The sequence below is a fragment of the Dendronephthya gigantea genome, unplaced genomic scaffold (genome assembly GCF_004324835.1).
Source record: "Dendronephthya gigantea isolate DGI-Jeju-01 unplaced genomic scaffold, DenGig_1.0 000161F, whole genome shotgun sequence".
NCBI classification, from domain to species: Eukaryota; Metazoa; Cnidaria; class Anthozoa; order Malacalcyonacea; family Nephtheidae; genus Dendronephthya; species Dendronephthya gigantea.
Window position 1 is genome coordinate 309,603 of NW_021163171.1, and position 21,027 is coordinate 330,629.

At 38.7% G+C, this 21,027-nt stretch overlaps 3 protein-coding genes across 4 annotated transcripts; 1 reads left to right on the forward strand and 2 right to left on the reverse strand.

The window, feature by feature from the left end:
• Positions 1 to 220: 220 nt before the first annotated feature.
• LOC114537676 (kelch-like protein 5) lies at positions 221 to 2,354 on the reverse strand. Of its 2 annotated transcripts, none has more exons than XM_028558772.1 (3): positions 2,270 to 2,354; positions 946 to 1,961; positions 221 to 723 (listed from the first exon to the last, which is right to left on the reverse strand). In XM_028558772.1, exons 1-3 carry the CDS (start codon positions 2,294 to 2,296, stop codon positions 714 to 716), a joined length of 1,053 nt encoding a protein of 350 aa, XP_028414573.1. In that variant the 5' UTR covers positions 2,297 to 2,354; the 3' UTR covers positions 221 to 713. The 2 variants fall into 2 exon arrangements, with proteins under 2 accessions (XP_028414573.1, XP_028414574.1); XM_028558773.1 differs by having other exon boundaries at positions 942 to 1,961.
• LOC114537652 (E3 ubiquitin-protein ligase NRDP1-like) lies at positions 2,346 to 5,217 on the reverse strand. The gene is made up of 5 exons (XM_028558738.1): positions 5,136 to 5,217; positions 3,065 to 3,576; positions 2,692 to 2,775; positions 2,433 to 2,537; positions 2,346 to 2,360 (listed from the first exon to the last, which is right to left on the reverse strand). Exons 2-5 carry the CDS (start codon positions 3,536 to 3,538, stop codon positions 2,346 to 2,348), a joined length of 678 nt encoding a protein of 225 aa, XP_028414539.1. The 5' UTR covers positions 3,539 to 3,576; positions 5,136 to 5,217.
• Positions 5,218 to 7,203: 1,986 nt separating this feature from the next.
• On the forward strand, positions 7,204 to 20,622 carry LOC114537635 (protein dopey-1-like). The gene is made up of 20 exons (XM_028558707.1): positions 7,204 to 7,563; positions 8,270 to 8,622; positions 8,744 to 8,933; positions 9,083 to 9,416; positions 9,721 to 10,229; positions 10,561 to 11,722; positions 11,978 to 12,198; positions 12,704 to 12,856; positions 12,930 to 13,042; positions 13,899 to 13,949; positions 14,055 to 14,353; positions 14,639 to 14,941; positions 15,130 to 16,015; positions 16,239 to 16,363; positions 16,462 to 16,745; positions 16,994 to 17,185; positions 17,512 to 17,802; positions 18,336 to 18,691; positions 18,872 to 19,139; positions 19,357 to 20,622. The coding sequence occupies exons 1-20, from the start codon at positions 7,426 to 7,428 to the stop codon at positions 20,356 to 20,358; spliced, it is 7,230 nt and encodes a 2,409-aa protein (XP_028414508.1). The 5' UTR covers positions 7,204 to 7,425; the 3' UTR covers positions 20,359 to 20,622.
• Positions 20,623 to 21,027: the final 405 nt, after the last annotated feature.

Below are 21,027 nucleotides of genomic sequence, written 5' to 3' on the forward strand. Positions count from 1 at the left end.
GCGCAATTCCTCAGGCAACACCATTTATCCCCAAATATTCCTCTTCATCATCCGTTGATCCCCAACCCTTACCTTACCTCATGGGTAGCTTTTCAAAACGCATTTTCTTAGAATGGAAATATTTGGCGATGTATATAACATTATACATGAAAAATTGATTTGATTTAATGAACTTCTACAATGATACATTAACATTAGAATTAAAACTATTAACAAACCATGCAAATTGTTTTGGAATAAGAAGGGAAAATATCAGAATGAATATACTGTAGTTGTCTGATCTAACGTTACTTGTTACGAATCATCTGAGATTTTGTTTTATTTACAATTGTTTAGTTCTGACTGAACCCAGCGTCCATATTCTATCCTAGTTTTATAAATGCTCATTATTATTGTCTCTAACTCTAAGCAATTCTCAAATGTTTTAAAGATTAGTTTCAATATGAAGTGATATATACGAATATTCTGTCTTTATCTACAATATTTACAAATATGCGCGACTACATCAGTTATATATGATATAATTATCACAATATCATTTTTATTACAAAACATCTTCAATCATCCAGTTTCATAAAAGATCAGTGGTGGTCAGCGGCGCTCAGAGACTTGAAAACCTAATTCATGTAATCATTCACTGACTGTTCATTTATAATTTCGTGTTCATCTCAATCTTGGACAAAATGGCAAACTCTTTCACTTCAAATTTTTCATCAAATTCTCCTGCAAATTTCACAAATATTTATTAAGTATTCAAGTGTTCAATCAACTTTATGTTGTGATTCAACATTTGAATATTTTGATATTCATATTATAATTCTTCCAGTCTCATCGTCATGTTATGATTTAAATGAAATTTCTATCAACGTAGAATGAAAGGCGTTCAAAACATATCCTAACCTCCTTTATTAAATAATTGAATTTATTTGTTGATACTTTACCTACAGAGGTTTAACTACAGCAGTAGCATTGCGTCTTTTTTCAATCATTCCTGGCAGTTCTTTCCAGCCATCTCCACCAATGGTGAAAGATTCCAGTGAGTTGAGATATCCCTGCTCCTTATTCCATCCACCAAACACGACAATGACGTCATTCATGATCACGACAGAGCTAGCCCTCCTTTTGTGAATCATGGAGGGAAGTCTCTTGCTTCGCCCTGTCTCTGTGTTGTACATTATGACGTCATTCAATGTCCTATGATTCTTATCCCCACCACCAACGACGATGATCATATGACCCCAAGTGACTGTGGACATCAAACAAACTGGCTGAGGTAACGATGGACATGGCTTGAACTCATTCTTAATCAAATCATAAACAACAACGCTGTCAAGAGCATCTTTACTAAGGGCGGTTGTTGTTCCGCCCAAGATAAATAGTTTTCCATTAACAAGTTCTGCTCTTTGATATCTTCTTGCCTCAGGCATTCTCGTCAGCAGATTGGCAGTATAAGGTGGGGTAAGAGCAATCTTATAAATGGCATTCGATGCTTTTCTATCATTCCACTCATATCCTCCTATTATATATAATTTTCCGTGATAAACTATGACGTCATGACCAGATAATTTGACAGGCAGTTTACCATCAAACATTGTCCATCGCAAAGGATGTTGGTTCATCTTCAAAACTTCGATCGTGTCAGTTCCTTCTTTACCATCGAAACCACCAACGACAAGAACGTCATTGTTGTAAACACACGATGCTGATGCTGTTCGAGGATGATTCAATCCTGGCAGCGGAATTGATTTTTCTTCTACTATGTTGTATTTCTCGATTGTATTTAATACCTCGTTTCTTTCTTGCCTTTGCTCACCGCTAATAATAATAACATCTTGATTGTTGACTGGACCTGTCTGATTCATAGCGCTAGCACCATTCTTGTTTGTATTATTTCCTTGAAATGTTTGGTTCATCATCATCATCATTCTCTCAAACTGTTCTCTCATCTCGTTCATACTTTGCTAAATTAAAAATAAAATTTCTTTAATCACGCGAATCAGCCGATGATGCATTGATATAACTAAAGTTTAAATTACCGCCAGCAATCTTACCGCTAGATTTGTTTCTACGCCGAGTCAAGGCGTAGGTCCTGGGGAGAGTAAGCAGGTCCCAGGTAAGAAAAATATTAGCGACTTCTGAAGTTCATAAATTATCCCGGATACAAGATTAACCATGCGTGTACATGTCACTGATCTCAAAATATGTGGAACGTCACTGACCTCAATTCATTTTATTTCAAAGAAATGAATGACTAAAAGAGTTGTCCTACCTTCATCTCATCCTGATTTCTCTTCATGTCATCCTGTTTGCTTCCAATTGCAATTATTTATGATAAGTGTCAAATTTCAGTAACCTATGCACTATTAAATTTTTTAACAACAATTCAATCCATTCTAATTTAAAACAAATATTAACTGAATTGTTAGTCTTACCTTTATTTCATCCTGTTTTCTCTTCATTTCATCCTGTTTTCTTTCCAATGAAGTCATTCGAACATTCATTTCATTCTGACTCATTTTTAATCCATCCACATTTTTCTAAGTCAAAGTAAAATTGTCAAATTATTTATTTAATTTATTTATTATTTATGATAAGTGTCAAATTTCAGTAACCTATGCACAATTAAATTTTTTAACAACAATTCAATCCATTCTAATTTAAAACAAATATTAACTGAATGGTTAGTCTTACCTTTATTTCATCCTGTTTTCTTTCCAGTGAAGTCATTCCAACATTAATTTCATTCTGACTCATTCTTAATCCATCCACATTTATCTAAGTCAAAGTAAAATTTTTGTTATACATTAGACATAATACCGCCAACAATTCGAAAAACTACGATTGATCAGAGGTGTATCCAGGATTGAAACATTTTTTCATGAAAATAAGCTTCCTGATATCTGCCTGGAATCTTCCCTCCAAGGCCTGTTTCGCGCTGCGGAAATTAGCCATTACAAATCCCGATTTAATCTCGCTCTTTTTTGATAGAACGTTTTTATAAAATGCGAATTTGATCTCTCAATCCAAACATTTCAATCCAAACATAGTTTCCATTTTGACTTACCTTGATATTTTTACAGTCGTGACATTTGGCCAGTCTAAATTGACAAAAATTTTTCTCGTGATTTTCAACATCTCTTCTATTGACCTCTGTATCACATCCTTCATTACGACACATGACAGGAGCATATCCACATTGCTCAACATGTTTTGGAAGATGTTCCAGACGAACGTAGTCAGGACATCCTCGTTCATGATGATCACACTTGATTTTTAGGTCGTTCAAATAATTCTTCAGAAATCCCGTTGGTCGTCTCAAGGTTTCTTGACTCAGAGGATCTCTGCAAACTGGACATGTTTTATTTCCTAGGAGCCATTGTGAGATATCAGACAAACAAAATACATGTTCTTGGTGTTGGCAAAGTCTGGGATTCTTTGGAACTTTATAACAAATAGAACAAAGCACATCCTCTCTGACTTCTGCTTGAAAACGACTCACGTCATAACCTTGCAAAGTATTTTCATTTCCTGTCGCCATGAATATGATCTTTGCCAAAGTCTTGAATGTCTGGATGCCTTTTGAGAAGTATAACAAAGTCATTGCCAGGCTTTAAAAGACTTAGTTGGAAACTTCGAACAGACACATACAATGCACAATGCTTTCTATTTATACACTTTGAGTTTATTTGCTATAAAAAAGCGGAAGACCTCCCCTCTCGAGCTCAAGTAGAAGTCGGCTCGTTTAATTAAAACTCGAGCAGAATTTTATATTATATCTAAATATATGCAATTTTAAGGGCGAACAAGACGCCTACTCAGGCAATTACTCGGGCTACAGTTATCTCGTAGTAACATGGCATGTTCGTGACACCCGCGCGAGAAACGATCCTAGGACGATTTCGATTGGTTCGAAGACTTCGTGCCGCCCACGCGTGATTTTTGTAAACTCGCGACGCAAAAGAAAAAACCGAGCCCATTTTACAACTCGGTCTACCTACGGTGGTCCGAGTAATTTGGAGAAGTTGAGATACTCAGGGACTACCAGTTCTTCAACAGGAGCCGAACCTACGTTATGTGCGATGTCGATGGATCCCTCTGGTTGCCCTGGTGCCTGCTGTTCTAAAGGTGTTCAGCTTAAACGGTGGATAAGCCAAAGTTTAAAAATACTCTCATACATCTTGTGAATGACTGAACTTGCATCTTATGCATTTAATATGTACTTTCATTGAAAATTAAACTATTTACATCGAAACAGTTCGGCTCAAATGTTCAATAAATGAATAATTTTGTTTTTAATTTTGAACTTATCCACCGTTTAAGCTAAACGCCTTTCGAACAACCGGCCCTTCGTCACTTAGCTACGAGCGAATGTACATGAGATTAATGTAGGGGGTTGTAGCGAACTGCCGAAAATGGCGCGATTTATACGCCATAATACAGACAAACGATCCGTCTGGACAAATGATCTATCTATCTGACAGATTATTCGTCTGAGTATACATGTAAACACACGACAAACTATCTAGACGAACTATGTTGACGGATATGTTAAATATAACAGAATCGCACGTTTAGAAACGGCACAGGAATTAGCTTGGAAATTTTTTTATGTAGTAAAAAGAGTGCACAAGAGCCGTTTTATGATGAACTTTTCTTCGTCTTACTTATACTAACAGACGAATGATGCGTCAAGACGAACAACCCTTTCAAATTCGGGAAGTCGAACTATCCCTCGCTTGCCCAAGTTCGTCCAGACGGATGATCCCTTTCTATTATAAATCATCGAGCCAATCTCACATTCGGTCTTGCAAGTTGACAGGTCACTCCGTAGCTCAGTGGTCAGAGCTCTTCACCAGCATCGTACAGAATATAGCTTTGAACACTGTCGCAAGAACGATATTTTATCTCTAGAGCGAATTCCTCGAAATTATAACATGCAAGTCGGAAGTAGCTGAAGTTGAGGCCTTTTTTCTGATAATCACAAAATCCAGGTTACCACACAGCGATATATACTTCAGCATTACACAAAGAAAAGTGTAAAAGCTCGTTTAAGCGATACGATATTTCGAAGCCACTATTGACTGTGACAAATCATGCAGCTTTGAACGATTAAAAATGAATTAGATTAAACTTACGAAAGATGAAGGATTTCCACCAATTTCTCAAACGTGCAAGTTGATCTCAACGATGTCAATAATATTTTATGTTGAAGACAAATCTTTGCCACGTCGCAATGTTTATTTTGTTAAAAACATCGCATCTGCTTCCTTATATGGGGGTAACTGGTTTCGTTTTCACAATACCATTTTACCACCATACTGTGAGAACTTCAAATATCTTCAGACATTTGCATTTTTTTGTTATTCCGAGTATCAATATCCCAGTATTATTAAATGCTTCATTTATTTTTAGATAAATATTGAGATTTTATAGGTCTCTGGTTTGTGAGAACCAAAAGTTTGGATGAAGTCGCATCTTTCATCCACAAACCACCTTCGTTCAATCCCAATAAACTAGTTATGATTCAATTCACTTCTGTATTTGTCTACCCATTGTTGTCTACCTTGTTATCAACGTAGAATATTCCGGAATATGATATATCCAGCCTTGGTATGATTGAATATATTGGAAAAGGTACAGTAGGGGGCAAAAGTTTGAGTCCAGTCGTTGTAGAATTCCAGTGTTAAACTCTGGCAGCGTATTCAAGTTAAGACATGCGTGCTAGTGTTTCAGTACTGTAAACCATATTAATTGCACACTGTTTTGGTCCTAATTATCTAAATTATAACAAAATAAAGTTCTCATTCCTTTACACTGCCCAAGATGGGTGGGAAAAGTGATCGTCCACAAGGACAAATAATTGCATTAAGTATTGAAGGATTCTTTCCTCGTAAGATCGCAGAAAAGTGAGAATTTCAAAAGTTGGCATGCAACTAATCTTGGAGAGGTTCGAAGAAACTAAATCCTACTCAAGCAAACTTTTAGCTGCTTCGGTCATGCTGGGTTTGGCAATATTGAAAGATATAATAGGAGCCTAATTAATGAAAAGTATCATCCAATTCTTCAAGGACATGGAATTTCATCTGGTACAAAGATGATCTCGCGTCTAACTATATATGTGATAATCACCCCAAGGACATGCATGCACATCTTCTATGTGCCAGAAATCTTTTAGAAGCAAACTCGTTCTGGTGATCTCGTTTTCATGCCTTTCCACGTCAAATTCCAGATCTAAAACTTATGGAGCACTTGTAGGACCGTTTTAACCGGAAAAGGGCGAGGCACAGACCCACCAACCAGGATGACTTCAGGCAAGTGGTCAACGAATGCTGGCAAGGTATTGAACGTGTGACATTAAAAAAGCTATGGAATCTTTGCCAGCAAGAATAAAGGCCGTTTCATGAGCAAAAAAGAGGGATACTAAACATTGACATGTAATGCATGTTTGCACATTAACATACGTTACATGAATATCATAACATCTCATAGTTGTTCTGCAGCATGTATTTTTCAGTTTACTTATTTACTTTTTTCTAGTTCACTTATCGGTAAGGTTTTCTGTAGAAAATTAATATATGCTGTTAAAACAATGAAATAAAGTCACTGGACTCAAACTTTTGCCTCCTACTGTATATTCGATCATGGTGGAATAAACTGAAAAATTCCGGAAAATGGTATATTCGACCATGGTCCATTGTACTAAATATGGTATATTCGAACTTGACGAAGTCGAATATACCGGAATATGGTATATTCGGCCTGGTCCAGGTTTAGTATACCAAAATATGGTATTTTTACCCCTTTTAAGGTTCAATAAACCAGACATTGGTAAGATCGAATATACTTAATTAAACGAATGTGCCGCCATTTTTGGGGTACTTTTTTTTAAATTGTGAGCGCAAGACCTTGTCAGGGCGGCTGTCTTTAATTTTAGGTTAAACTTATTGTTCAAATGGTGTATGGACTCTTAAAATATGCTTCTTACATTGCTATTATTGTTTGAAGAAGATTTAAACAAATTTAAAAAGATTGAAAGTACCCCAAAAATGGCGGATATTCGTCATCGTGAGAAATGCTAATTATCGTGTATTCAGCTAGCGTTCCAGTTGTTATTAGCTCAGTGTAATTTCCTATTGAAACTAAATGTGATTTTCTTAACGGTGGAAACACTTCAGCACTTTCAAAATAAAAATAAACTCGAAAAGTCGCAAATTTTTGTTTATTTTTTATTGAAAATATATTAGTTCAGCTTAGGATCGAAACATACTTGAAAACCGCCGGAAAATGATTAAAATGTCTTGAAAAAGGGTGAATTGTTTGCTATTTATGGAGATTATATGCATGAGTTGTGTCCACGATGCCTGGCAATGCAGAACAAGCCTCAAAGTTCATTGAATCCGTTTAAAAGCAGCGTTCATATAAAAAATGTCCTCAGAAGAAGTCGAGCTGCTGTCTGACAGCAAATATCGGCAATTTATCGCAGCGGTTGAGAAAGCTTTGAGGAGTTTTGAGTCGACTAGCGAATGGGCCGATTTGATCTCTGCATTGGGGAAATTAAACAAGGTAGGTTTATACCTCAAGTAAATGAATATTTATACACAAAATTTGGGGTTATGTAATTTTGTAAGTTGTAACACGTACGTCTATGTACAACTTGTAACTGAACCCGATCTCGGTGCATATTAAGGAACAATATTCCTCAAATTTGTCATGATTTGTGGCTAGTTTATCCGGGAGTACTTTCACAATAACATTAGGTGAAAGCAGGTTTCCATTTCTTAGTATTTCGTCCGATTCCAATGATGTCACATGAAACACTTAATTCTGAAAGAATCCTAAGTGTTTGGCTTGCGTCGTTTTAGGTATTTGCATGCAAAGTTGTGGGTTTGACTCCACTAATGAGTAAAATCAGAGTGAAATACTAAAGTAGGTCACATCTGGGTGCATTGCAAGCTAATGGGTTAACAAGAGACACTGACAGATAGTTTTGTTAACTTATTAACTGACAGTACTCTTCCACTGATGAGTAAAATCATCTGACATTAGACAGAGTAAAATACTAAAGTAGGTCACATCTGGGTGCATTGCAAGCTAATGGGTTAACAAGAGACACTGACAGATAGTTTTGTTAACTTATTAACTGACAGTATTCATCCACTGATAAGTAAAATCATCTGGCATTAGACAGAGTAAAATACAAACAAATTTATCTATATATGTCTATATTGCTTTCCGATTTCTTTGACTAATCTTGCTCTGTTTTCTTTAGGTTTTGAATTCCTATTCCAAGTTTGTTGTTATTCCCAGAAAACTAATGATTGGTAAAAGACTATCGCAATGCATGCATCCAGCCCTACCCAGCGGTGTTCATCTCAAAGCCTTGGAGACCTACAACCTTATTTTTGAGCGTATTGGCAACAAACGTTTGTCTCAAGACCTATTTATCTATAGTGTTGGGCTATTTCCATTAATGAGTCACTCAGCAATGTCTGTCAAGCCTGTTTTAATGAAATTATATGAAGAACATTTTATACCACTGGGTGAAGCTTTGGAACCAAGTCTACCTGGTCTGTTGTTGGGTCTTTTGCCAGCAATCGAGGAAGGATCTGATTACACGGAAAGGTTTGTACTGTTGGTTTAAAATCCTTTCATCTTTTTCTAAACTCTTAGGCTGTTTTGTATGGTACTACTAGCTGACTAGCTTCCTTATTATTCTTCTGTCGTTGTCCATTTTTTTAACCAGAACAATTTCCTTGCTGGAGTCAATCAGTGTTGCCACAGATATCGATATATTCTTTGATGCATTGTGGCAATCTGTGATCACAACACCTTCAGCAAGATTGCCTGCCACAATATTTCTCCTCTCACAACTGGATAAACATTTACCACCAACAGAGCAGCAGCATTTGCTGGGCAAGAACCATGCATATATGGTGAGTAATCGATGTTCATGCATAGAGCACCAAAATTCTGTCTGTCAGTGTCTCTTGTTAACCCATTAGCTTGCAATGCACCCAGATGTGACCTACTTTAGTATTTTACTCTGTGTATATAAATAGTTTGAAAAAAACTAATATTTTAGGTTCAAGGACTGTGTCTTGCCCTAAACGACAGCCTTGCTCTTGTGCAAAGAAACATCCTTGACTTCTTAGTTCAGTTGCTGCCCCTCCATGTCCCCTACCTCTCCCCCGCGCACCTATCTACTCTCATGACTGCCGCACTTGGAGTTCTCCTTCGAAGGGATATGTCCCTGAACCGAAGACTGTATGCCTGGATACTTGGTGTAAACAGCGCTGGATTGTCACAGCTCTCTGGTAGCACCAGTGAAGATGATAGCAGCCAATATTTTGAAATGTTTGGAAAGAAGTTGGTTGTTGAAGGAATGAAAGCTTTGTTTAGGCAACAGAGTGGACCAGGTAGGCTGCACTTTATATAGACTACTAGATAGCTCTATCAGTTTTAAACTGTTCTTCCTTATAGAGGTCCAGTAAGGATCATCTCTTATTGATCCAGTGTTACTACAGGAGGAAACCTAAACTAAACTAACTTTATTTAAACTGGATAGCTCTATCAGTTCTAAACTGTTCTTCCTAGAGGTCCAGTAAGGATCATCTCTTATTGATCCAGTGTTACTGCAGGAGGAAACCTAAAACTACATTTATTTATGCTGGATAGCTCTATAAGTTCTATCTTAAGTCATAAACATTATTCATATTCCAGGAGTGGATGCTTTGATGTCAAGAAAAACTACAAAACTAGAGTTACTCAAACCATTCAGGATCCTGCTAAACCTGCTTGATAAACCAGAAATTGGCTCTGCAATCCTTGAGGATGTGCTTATAGAGGTCTTTAAAAATCTTTTCCTGAGCTACCAGCATTTTAATCCAAAAGAAAGCATTGAAAAGAATCGAGAAATAGCTTCAAGAAAACATGAGCCAGTGAAACAAAGCATTTCAAAAGAGAACCCAATGGAGGAATTGATTAAAACTGGGAACTTGTTGTTTAATACGTTTGAACCTTACTTTATGTGGCAGTATATTGCAAAGATCTTAGCTGCTTGTAACAGAAGGTCTGATGGTGACAACAGCCCAGCGACCATTGGAGCAGGTGACCCAGATAGCAATGTTTCCCCTGGGAAAGATGTGAGGGAACTTGATGAAAATGATGATAAATTGGAAGTACTTGATGTTATAAGATTGACTGACTTCATTTTGAACATTGTTGCATTGGTAAGATTTTTTATTTTATACCGTTTCGCAGGTCCAATAAGGATCATCTTTTAGCTCTATCAGTTCTAAACTGTTCTTCCTAGAGGTCCAGTAAGGATCATCTCTTATTGATGCAGTGTTACTACAGGAGGAAACCTAAACTAAACTAACTTTATTTATACTGGATAACTCTATCAGTTCTAAACTGTTCTTCCTAGAGGTCCAGTAAGCATCATCTCTTATTGATCCTTATAAATAAATGAACTATATTTATATTGGATAGCTCTATAGTTCTTTCTAGAACATGACATTTCAACTGGTAACATGAACTTTCAAACTTGTTTTTGTTTAGGAATCTTCAGTTGAAACAGAGTCCCAGCACTGGCCAGAACTCTTGTCTCAAATTATCCAAGAGCTGACACGTGGTTGTCAAAACCTGACTTTAGATGAGTTAGAGGAGGGAGTTTTGCTCTGTTCCAAACTTCTTTCAAAACTAACCCCTTCTACGAACTTCGTCCGCGATATTTCTTTACCCCGGAATATTGTCCCTTCGAGCATGAGCCCTACTAACAGCGAGTTTGATCCCGGTGATTTCATCGAATACGATTCAAAAACATTTGAAGATTCTTCTGGAAGCAGTTCGCCACGTGAGGGTGGCGTGACAGCGCCCAATGACGCACGTGATAAGCTTGAGTCGCGTGACAGCTTCGAATCTCGTGATAGCTTCGATTCGGCTGACGTCAGCACGGAACCTCGTGACCAAGAACGAAAATCACGTGAACAAGAGAGAATGGCACGTGAAGAAGAACTGAAATCACGTGTTACATCACGTGATGAAGATTTATCCGTTGAGTCCTTAGAACAAGTGATGGTTGAGAAATTTCCAACTCCGAAGTTTGAAAAATCGAAAGTGGATAAAAATGGCGATGACGTCGAGGAGGGTAAAGGAAAAGAGAGACGGTCAGTGAAGGAAAACGACGAGAAACGTGACAAAAGTAAAGCGGAAACATCTCCGAGGAAAGAAAAGAGTAAAGATAGTTCCGAAAAACGAAAAGAAAAGGAGAAAATTAGGAAGGAGAAATCTAAAGAAAAACGAAGGAAAAGAGAAAAAAACGGCAAAAAGAATGAAATCGACCAATCCAAAGTGGAAGAAACTAATAGAAAGTTATCAGAATTGAAGGAAACTGAAAAAAATGAGGAAATGGTCAGACACGATAGTCAATCAATGCTTATTAGAAAGTGTATCGAAAATTTTATGGATTTCATCCTGGAGTTTTTCAAGTGGAAGATATTTGATGGAGAGAAAGCCATGGAAAGTTTTACCAATGACAAACTCTATCACGTGAAAGACATGCGCCCTCGCGTGCTCGGAGCAGGTGGTGATCACGTGAAGTCTTCGTGTAGTTCTCCAAGTACTGCGGCAAAGACCTACACAGCAATGTGTAAACTACTTGTTGAGTTGTCTTGTTTCCCGATGCAGGCGAGAGGAACAGAGTCTGGTGCTTCAATGAAAGGTCAGAACTTAGAATATTTATACTGGATAGCTCTATCAGTTCTAAACTGTTCTTCCTAGAGGTCCAGTAAGGATCATCTCTTATTGATCCAGTGTTACTACAGGAGGAAACCTAAACTAAACTAACTTTATTTATACTGGATAGCTCTATCAGTTCTAAACTGTTCTTCCTAGAGGTCCAGTAAAGATCATCTCTTTTTGATCCAGTTTTACTACAGGAGGAAACCTAAACTAAAATTTTAATTCTTGTTTACAGAAAAAGGTCGTCTCCCGACATGGCTGCGATGTTTGATATCTTGTTGCTATCAGTTGGATGACTTTAATATCCAGAGTACATCAGTATCGACTGTTCTTGATCTCATTAACTTAACCTTATCTGTGAACCCAGGACTGACCTCTGTTGACGCTGGAGTTATGGTCATTCCTATACTAACCTTGGACGAAGTTACCTTGATTGAAAAGTCAGATATTTATAAGGTATCGTTGAACCGGATGGTTATGAATTGAGTTATTGAGAGAGTTCACCCTAAGGACCCAGTAAGGGTCATCTCTGATCGATCTAGTGTTAAAATACTTAGAAAGCTTTATCTGTTCCAGGGAAAATATTTCAGCTCATTTGTCACATAAAGAGATAATTTTGTTTTCCATTTTGAACTTATCCGCCGTTTAAGCCACCCTCGTACCCAGGCGCTTCAAACTATATATTAAAATGAAATAAGTAATCATATTACAGTATCATATAGAGTTCAGTTAAAAACGCGAAAAACGGGGGGGGAGATACAAACTGGACGCGAAATGGGTATTTTCCCCTCCCCGTTTCTCGCGTTTTCAACTGAACTCTATATGAAGCTGTAATATGAATACTTATTACAATTCATTATATAGTTTGGAGCACCTAGGTACGTTTAAACTATACGCCTTTCGAACACCTGGCCCTAGACCTTTATTTTTGCAAAACTGATTTCGTTTCGTGCAACCACAGGTGATAGCAAACAGTTTGTGGTCAATATTAGGACGTCCTGTGCCCATCCACCATCGTAAGGCAGTAGAATTATTGATTCAACTCCACAACTTAACTCCAAGCCCTCATCTTTGCGAGAACGTCATTGGTTCCTCCATGGTCTCCGCTAACAAGGTACAGTAACTGTCAGTCAATTATGATCGTTTTTGAAACTGCTGAATCAATTTAAAAAACATTCAACCTTTAGGAAAGCCGCCTGGAAGCCCTGAAGAGATTTGCCAATCTTTGGCATATTGCAAAGAGCATTTTATCACAGAATATACAAGGAAGAACCGCCCGAGGTCTCCGCACTTTTGACAGGTATATGGTCATTTTCATCAACTGAATACAATGCCTTTAGGGCCTGTTTATATGATCCCGCCTAGCCGGGACGGGACAGTTTCCGAGATCCCGCTTGTAATACAAACACTAATTAGTGTTTATATGACCACTTTTCCATCCCGCGTAGACGGGATCCCGGCACTTCTTGCCGGGATCCCGCTTAGACGGGACGAGAAATTGCCATATAAACACTCCATACCGCTTGCTCGGGATGATTCGCGATTAACATACATTAGGAGCATATATATATTGGCATATTCGTTTTCTACAATAAAACATGCCGTCGAAGCAACCTGCACTACAAAATGAACTCCATATAAACACGCGCCATCCCGCCTAGGCGAGTTTCCCGGCTAAGCGGGATGAAAACATCCCGTCCCGGCTAGACGGGATCTTATAAACAGGCCCTTAGGCATGCTAACAATGAGAAGGGAATTTTAAAGTAGATTGAAGATATGTAGTATTTGTGTGCTTTATAACACGACTTATAACATGAAGTTTCGATTTACAAATTCCCGTTTACAATTTTTGCTGCGATTTTATATTATGCGATGTTCTTCTTCTGATAGATGTGAACGAGTGAATTAGTTACGGTGTTCAAATAGGAGCTCGTACACATCAGAGCATCCGTAACTAATTACTCGTTCACATCTATCAAAAGAAGAAAGTCGCAAATAAAATGGCAGCAAAATTCGCGAGTGTAAACGGACCTTAACATGACATTTCGATCTATAACATGATATAATAAATGTTTACTTCTGAAATGAAATTTTTAAGCTCATTCAGGATATTTGAGGATATTTAATATTTCTGTTTTCTACCAATCTTTGCCTAGATCTCTTTTTGTTATGATGGATGGTCTTGAGTCAGACGAACCTGAAATACGGTATTATAATATTAAGATTCACCATATTCGAATGCCATGATGTTTTGCGAATGCGATATTCATCAGATTTTAACCTGAATTATTTCCATTTTCCCAAATTCCTAGGTCTCTTACTAAAATGTGGGTTAGTCATTCGCTGGAGCAAGGTGATATTGGTCGTATTTTGGAGCCCTTGTTGTTACTTTTGCTTCATCCGTCCACCGCGAGGATTTCTCATTTCTATTGTGAGCGAGAGAGGAAGAGGAGACAAGGGATCGATAGGGATGCTGAGGGTGAAAACGAGGACGATGATGTACAAGACGGGATATTGGAGGATATTAATGAAGAAAGAAATGAAGTGATTCTGACAGTGTCTCATGGTATGAAGGACTTGAAATCTTCTGGTGGCAAAGAAAAAAGTAGAAGTAAGTGCGAATTATATGTGTTAGCCATTCAGTATAAATAGAGTTAATTTAGGTTTCCTCCTGTAGTAACACTGGATCAATAAGAGATGATCCTTACTGCATGGATCTCTAGGAAGAACAGTTTAGAATTGATAGAGCTATCCAGTATAAATAAAGTTAGTTTAGTTTAGGTTTCCTCCTGTAGTAACACTGGATCAATAAGAGATGATCCTTACTGGACCTCTAGGAAGAACAGTTTAGAACTGATAGAGCTATCCAGTATAAATAAATCTTTTTCATTTTCAGAGTCCACAAAAGACCAGCCGAGCACAAATCCTGTTCAAGGTCCACAGTCTCAATCTCGTTCATCAGACATGCATAAGCTCCATTATTCAGGCAAATGTGACTATCATCGCATCTTGTACGCTTTCCGTACCCTCTCCGGCGTATTACGAGTCGTTCCGAGGCAGTTCGTCTGTGCTTCGGCAGCCACAAGCATTGGGAGCTCATTTGGACCTTACGAAGAACGAATTAAGGAGCTTCTGATTCGTCATAAACGATCGTTACTTGGAAAGGGCTTCTATGGCCCGTTGTTCGGAGACCGCACAGGTAACTGAATTGATCTTGTTCATACTGGATAGCTCTATCAGTTCTAAACTGTTCTTCCTAGAGGTCCAGTAAGGATCATCTCTTATTGATCCAGTGTTACTACAGGAGGAAACCTAAACTAAACTAACTTTATTTATACTGGATTGCTCTATCAGTTCTAAACTTTGATGTTTTTCTTCATTTTCAAGACTCGAAGACAAGTCCTCCTGGTAAATTCACGATCAAGCCGAACACGAGCAAATATCTGGAAATTCTGATAACAATCACTCTTTACTTCATACGCAGTCACTACCCTCTCTCGTCTAACGTCTCTTCAGAATTCCTAGAAGGCAACGTTAAGACGCAAGTTTCCAGCCTGGAATGCCTGACAAACCTGATTTGGGAACTGGTCAAACTTGTTCGTGAAAGTGGTCATGGCTTTGGAAATTTTATCACAGATTTGCTGTCGCGATGTCGCGTTCAGAAAGCGATCATACACTGCTTAGCTGCTACTGTTAATGGAAGATATGAAAATACGTCGTCCGCCCGACCGCCTACGAATCCTTCCCGACCTTCACCCGGGGATGCCCGGCGTTCGTCCGACAACTTCCGATCCTCTTACGACGGATCTGATTCGTCAAAGGGTTCCACTCAGGCGCCATTAAAAGAGACTGTTGATCAAATGATTTTGCAATCAAAGCTTTTGGAAGTCGTTGAGGCGTTGATAGTCTTGGAGCATGCGCTGTTGTCGTGTGTTGAAGCGCTGACGCCAGATCACCATGGAAACTCGGATTTCGAGATCATTATGAAAGGCGGTGAGGAGGGTGCCCCACAGGTGGAGGGGTACACCTCTCGCTTTATTCAAGGAAAGTCGCTTTCTTCGCAAGAGATGCTGCTGAACATGGCCTTATGTTGCTTGAAGGCTCAAGGTAATTTTGAGATGAGCAGCCGCTGGTCAGGATTCGTCATAGAGTGTTTACCATATTTGGGTATGGACTTAAGAAAATGGGTTGTACCAATCGTGCTTCAGATGTGCAGCAATATTAGTGACGTTACGAGGGTGTTTAAAGATCACAGAAGTGAAGGAACTAAAAGGTATATAAAATAATATTAGTTTAGTTTAGGTTTCCTTCTGTAGTAACACTGGATCAATAAGAGATGATCCTTACTGGGCCTCTAGAAAGAACAGTTTAGAACTGATAGAGCTATTCAGTATAAATAAAGTTAGTTTAGTTTAGGTTTCCTCCTGTAGTAACACTGGATCAATAAGAGATGATCCTTACTGGATGCCCAGTTCAAAGAATATTCTATTTTCTAGCGCTCACAACGAACAGTACCCTCCTGATCATTTATTGGCAGCTCTTGCTGGGGTAACATCCATTTGTCATTTCTGCCTGTTGGACGCTGTATCGTCTCCAGTCCTTTCTATCCAACCCCGCGCAGGTACGTTCAATGTTTTATTAAGTATTACGTTCAGTGAAAACTGCCCTACCAAAAGATATATTCTGTCGTACTAAAACCTGACAATATTTTCCCTCAAGGTAACAGCGTTGGTTCTCCCGGGATTCCGCTTGATTCTGGTCAAAAACCAGTTCGTTCGATGCAAATATTCGCCAATCTTCTCCACGCATTCTCCTCGAATTCCAAGTCAAACGATTCGTCAGATTACGTGCAGAACTCGACGCCACTTCTCGAAGCAAGGGAAGGATTGCTGAGCATTTTACCTCGAGTTATCGCTACGCTGCTCTCAATATGGGGTGTATGGAATCTGGATAGTCCTAACGACACCTTACCATCCAGTATGGCTTTACTGGGAACAGCAAAGGTCGGTAAAATGCATTTTTAAATACAAAATGATGTTTAAGTAAAGAACTTGTTTGTGATTATGGATGACTTGCCATTCGAAGGATATTCGCTCAACAGTTGTTAGAAATCGTTCCAGAAACAACTTGTTTACAATCTCGCTATAAATCTCTTTGTGAGCAAGTTTTGTTGTGTATATAAAATATAAAGTATTGTTTGTGCAATAATTGTTTCAAACTCTATCAAATTTCCTTCATTTCAACTTTCCAGTCGTTGCGTCATAATATACTTCAGTTGCTCACTCCCATCGCGATGAGTCACACAATTGTATTCCTGGCATCCGTAGCTGATGTTTGGAACACGAATAAATTGAACGAGAAGGACTTTGAGACGAAATCACATTTCTTTATGGCTGTTTCTGATGACCAACTACGAGTTATCTCTCTGATCTTGGATATAAAGGTAATAAGAATTCAATGGATAACTCTATCAGTTCTAAACTGTTCTTCCTAGAGGTCCAGTAAGGATCATCTCTTATTGATCCAGTGTTACTACAGGAGGAAACCTAAACTAAACTAACTTTATTTATACTGGATAGCTCTATCAGTTCTAAACTGTTCTTCCTAGAGGTCCAGTAAGGATTATCTCTTATTGATCCAGTGTTACTATAGGAGGAAACCTAAACTAAACTAACTTTATTTATACTGGATAGCTCTATCAGTTCTAAACTGTTCTTCCTAGAGATCCAGTAAGAATCATCTCTTATTGATTTAATCAATTACTTTTAGGCGCTAACTTTGGAGGTTGTGATTGATACAGTGAGGCAAATTATTCGTCAAGAGGTATCAAATCGTGACAAGGGTTTTGAAGCAAGTTTATTACAATTCTTCCACGAGTTTTTACAACGCTCTCCGCTCAGTTATATCACCCAAGCCAGAGGTTCATTCTTGGCTTTGCTAAAAGATGGATTGCAACTAAACCTTCCCCCCCCGGCCGTGTTTCTCCTCCTTGTTAACTTACATACATATTGCGTCAAAATTCCGGGGAAGGAGGACAGAAAATCTCGTAAAGAAACTCAGGTCAGTGTCGTTGTAGATCAGGCTTCGTTTGAAGCTTTGATTGAGGCCTGTTGAGACCATTGAACTGTAAACAAACTGGAACGATAACTCTGAGGAGGAAATTGAAGCCAGTGCTTTTTACTTTTTCTCAGTTTTGAGCTGAAATACTTGACGCCAAATGTTGAGCCGTATATGAAATAAAAGCTATTAAAAAGTTATAATTCGTGTAGAAATTTCGAGACTTTAGGTTAAAGGGAAATATCTGAAAAATATTTCAAAATTTCCCGGTTTTTTGCCGGTTGGTAATTGGTTTTTTTTATATATTTCCTTTGTAGTTTAAGTCTTGAAATTTCTACACCAAATGTAACTTTTCAATAGCTTTAATTTGACACACAGTCCAACGTCTAGCGTCAAGTATTTCGTCTCAAAACTCAGAAAAACTATTTTGGCTTCAAGCTGAATAGGGATGTTTCTTAGGAGTTATCGTTCCAGTTGTATAGAGTTCACTGGTTGAGACTTTTTGACGATTTTTTGTTGGGTTTTTTTTTTCAAAGGATGTGGCTCAGCGTCTTATAGAAGCCTGCACATCAATCGCTGGCTTATCACTTGGTTCTTCCGCTTGGTTCAGCCGAAATCTATCCGTTATAACCCACCCTGGAGGGCCAGATGAAGAAATCTCGCCTGAATCCACGAGCGACACCTTAAGTAGTAGTGACGACAGATCTGAGCCCGCGAGTAAACCTGTCAGCGGTGGTAACGCGGGGAAACATAGTACCCAGGCTCTTATAGTGCTCGCGGATGTTTTGGCGTCACTTTTGGATATTGTCTTTGGAAGCGAAGAAAAGGAACGTGTGGTTAACTTCTTGTTCAACGTCATGGGCAATGTCACGCCTTATCTGAGAAATCACAGGTAAAATTAGTTCGCGTTTGTAGATTTTGTGACCGAATTTGGAGACAGATAACTTTAATATGGAGATGAAGTGAGGAATCTTGTGCTATACTCGTGGTAGAATATAACAAACGTAGAATCTCTGGGGGGAATTTTGAAGTTTTTTGCATTTGCCAACATCTCAATCATTGTCTTTTTTAGTGTCGCTAATGTTCCCAGTTTCCGAGCCTGCTGTGCGCTGGTTGCCTCGCTCAGCAGTTATCAATATACAAGGAAGGCGTGGCGTAAAGAAATGTTTGAGTTATTTTTTGAAACAGGTTTCTTCCAAATGGCTCCGGAAAGTGTCGGAAACTGGCGTATCATCATCGACAACCTGTTCACTCAAGATCAGGCCTCTTTTCGAGAGCTCATGGCGCGGGCTACGGTCACTTCAACTTCTACTATTAGTCTCTTTGGAAACCATGAACAGGTAAAATTTTATTTATACTGGATAGCTCTATCAGTTCTAAACTGTTCTTCCTAGAGGTCCAGTAAGGATCATCTCTTATTGATCCAGTGTTACTACAGGAGGAAACCTAAACTAAACTAACTTTATTTATACTGGATAGTTCTATCAGTTCTAAACTGTTCTTCCTAGAGGTCCAGTAAGGATCATCTCTTATTGATCCAGTGTTTATTTATTTCAGGAAATGCAACAGAGAGCAATGATGTTGAAACGTCTCTCGTTCGCAGTGTTCAGTAGCGAGGCAGATCAATACCAGTCTGTCCTCCCTGAGATGCAGGAACGTTTGGCCGAGTGTCTGCGCATGCCCCAAGTTCCAGTCCTCCACGAGCAAGTCTTCTTATTCTTCCGAGTGCTACTTCTTCGTATGTCCGACAACATGACATCGATCTGGCCAATGATAATCTCCGAAATGATTCACGTGTTTCTGCTCATGGAAAGCGACCTATTACAGGCGGATACGCCGTCACGTGACCAACAGATGTTCTACTCGGAGACGGTCCTGGGTGCGAGCGGCTACGTGAACTACAGTCAGGAAAAATGGCTTGGATTGTATCTGTCTGTTTGCAAGCTACTAGACATGGCCTTGTGTTTACCACAAGAACAGTTGCCTCAATTCCAAATGTACCGCTGGGCCTTCGAAGGCGCTAGGAGTCTGGGTATTACTGAGAGCGAGAGCAGTCTGGGTTCTAGTGAGAAGGCGAAGGGAATGGGCAAGAGTTCAAAGGGAGTTGGCGCCAAAGAGAACGCGAAAAACAAGACTCCTAAAGAGACCGAGGGAAAACGAAGTAGTAAGGGTATGGGCACTAAAGAGGCCGCGAAAAACCCGGGTACTAAAGAGACCGCGGGAAAAGTGGGTACCAAAGAAAGCCAAGGTAATATTGGTTCTATTTTTATACCTTACGTCAGTCGCATTACGAAACTGTTGGCGAAGCGCAAGAATATTTATGTGACGGGGAAGACACTGGAATGTCACCCTGGTCGACCATTATTGACTGTGTACCAGTTGGAATCCGTGGACGAGCTGTTGCCTTTTCTGCGCATGCTCTCTCGAGAGGGTAGGATTTTACTGGACATGCGCAGCAGCGAGCGAAGCCAGACAAGGAAATTCAAGACGGGAAACAACGCGAGGAATTTCCTAGAAAAATTGATCGAACGAGATTTCCTGGATCCGCTATCGGAATGAACTGAATGGAAAAGCGATGAATGATAGGCTGAAGGAGCTAACGGAGAGTCAGGTTTGGTAGAACGGGTTTTGGAATGAAAGAAACACCAAACTAAAATATCACCAGATAATGGTTGAAGACGAATGTCTAGTGCAAAAAAATGTGCCCCAAATAACCCTCTTTCCATTTTCATTGTATAAATGAATTTTTCGAGTTCGTATTATCAAAGCTAGTTTATGTTTTAATACGGCTATAAATTAATTTTAAACATGAAAGACATTAAATGGTAGTTGGTAGGACTTTGGGATCTCAAAATTAGTCAGTGAAATATTTACTTAAAGTATTTAAGATTTTATTTATTAGCTTTGAACAAAAATTGAATAGAATGAATCAGATTGATTTGTTGTGTGTTTAGAATTACTAGGAACACTACCTTAATTGTCACATCTCTCTAATACAGACATCTCTCTAATACAGACATCTCTCTAATACAGACATCTCTCTAATACAGACACCTCTCTTATACAGACATCTCTCTAATACAGACACATCTCTCTAATACAGACATCTCTCTAATACAAACATCTCTCTAATACAGACATCTCTCTAATACAGACATCTCTCTAATACAGACATTTCTCTAATATAGACATCTCTCTAATACAGACATCTCTCTAATACAGACATCT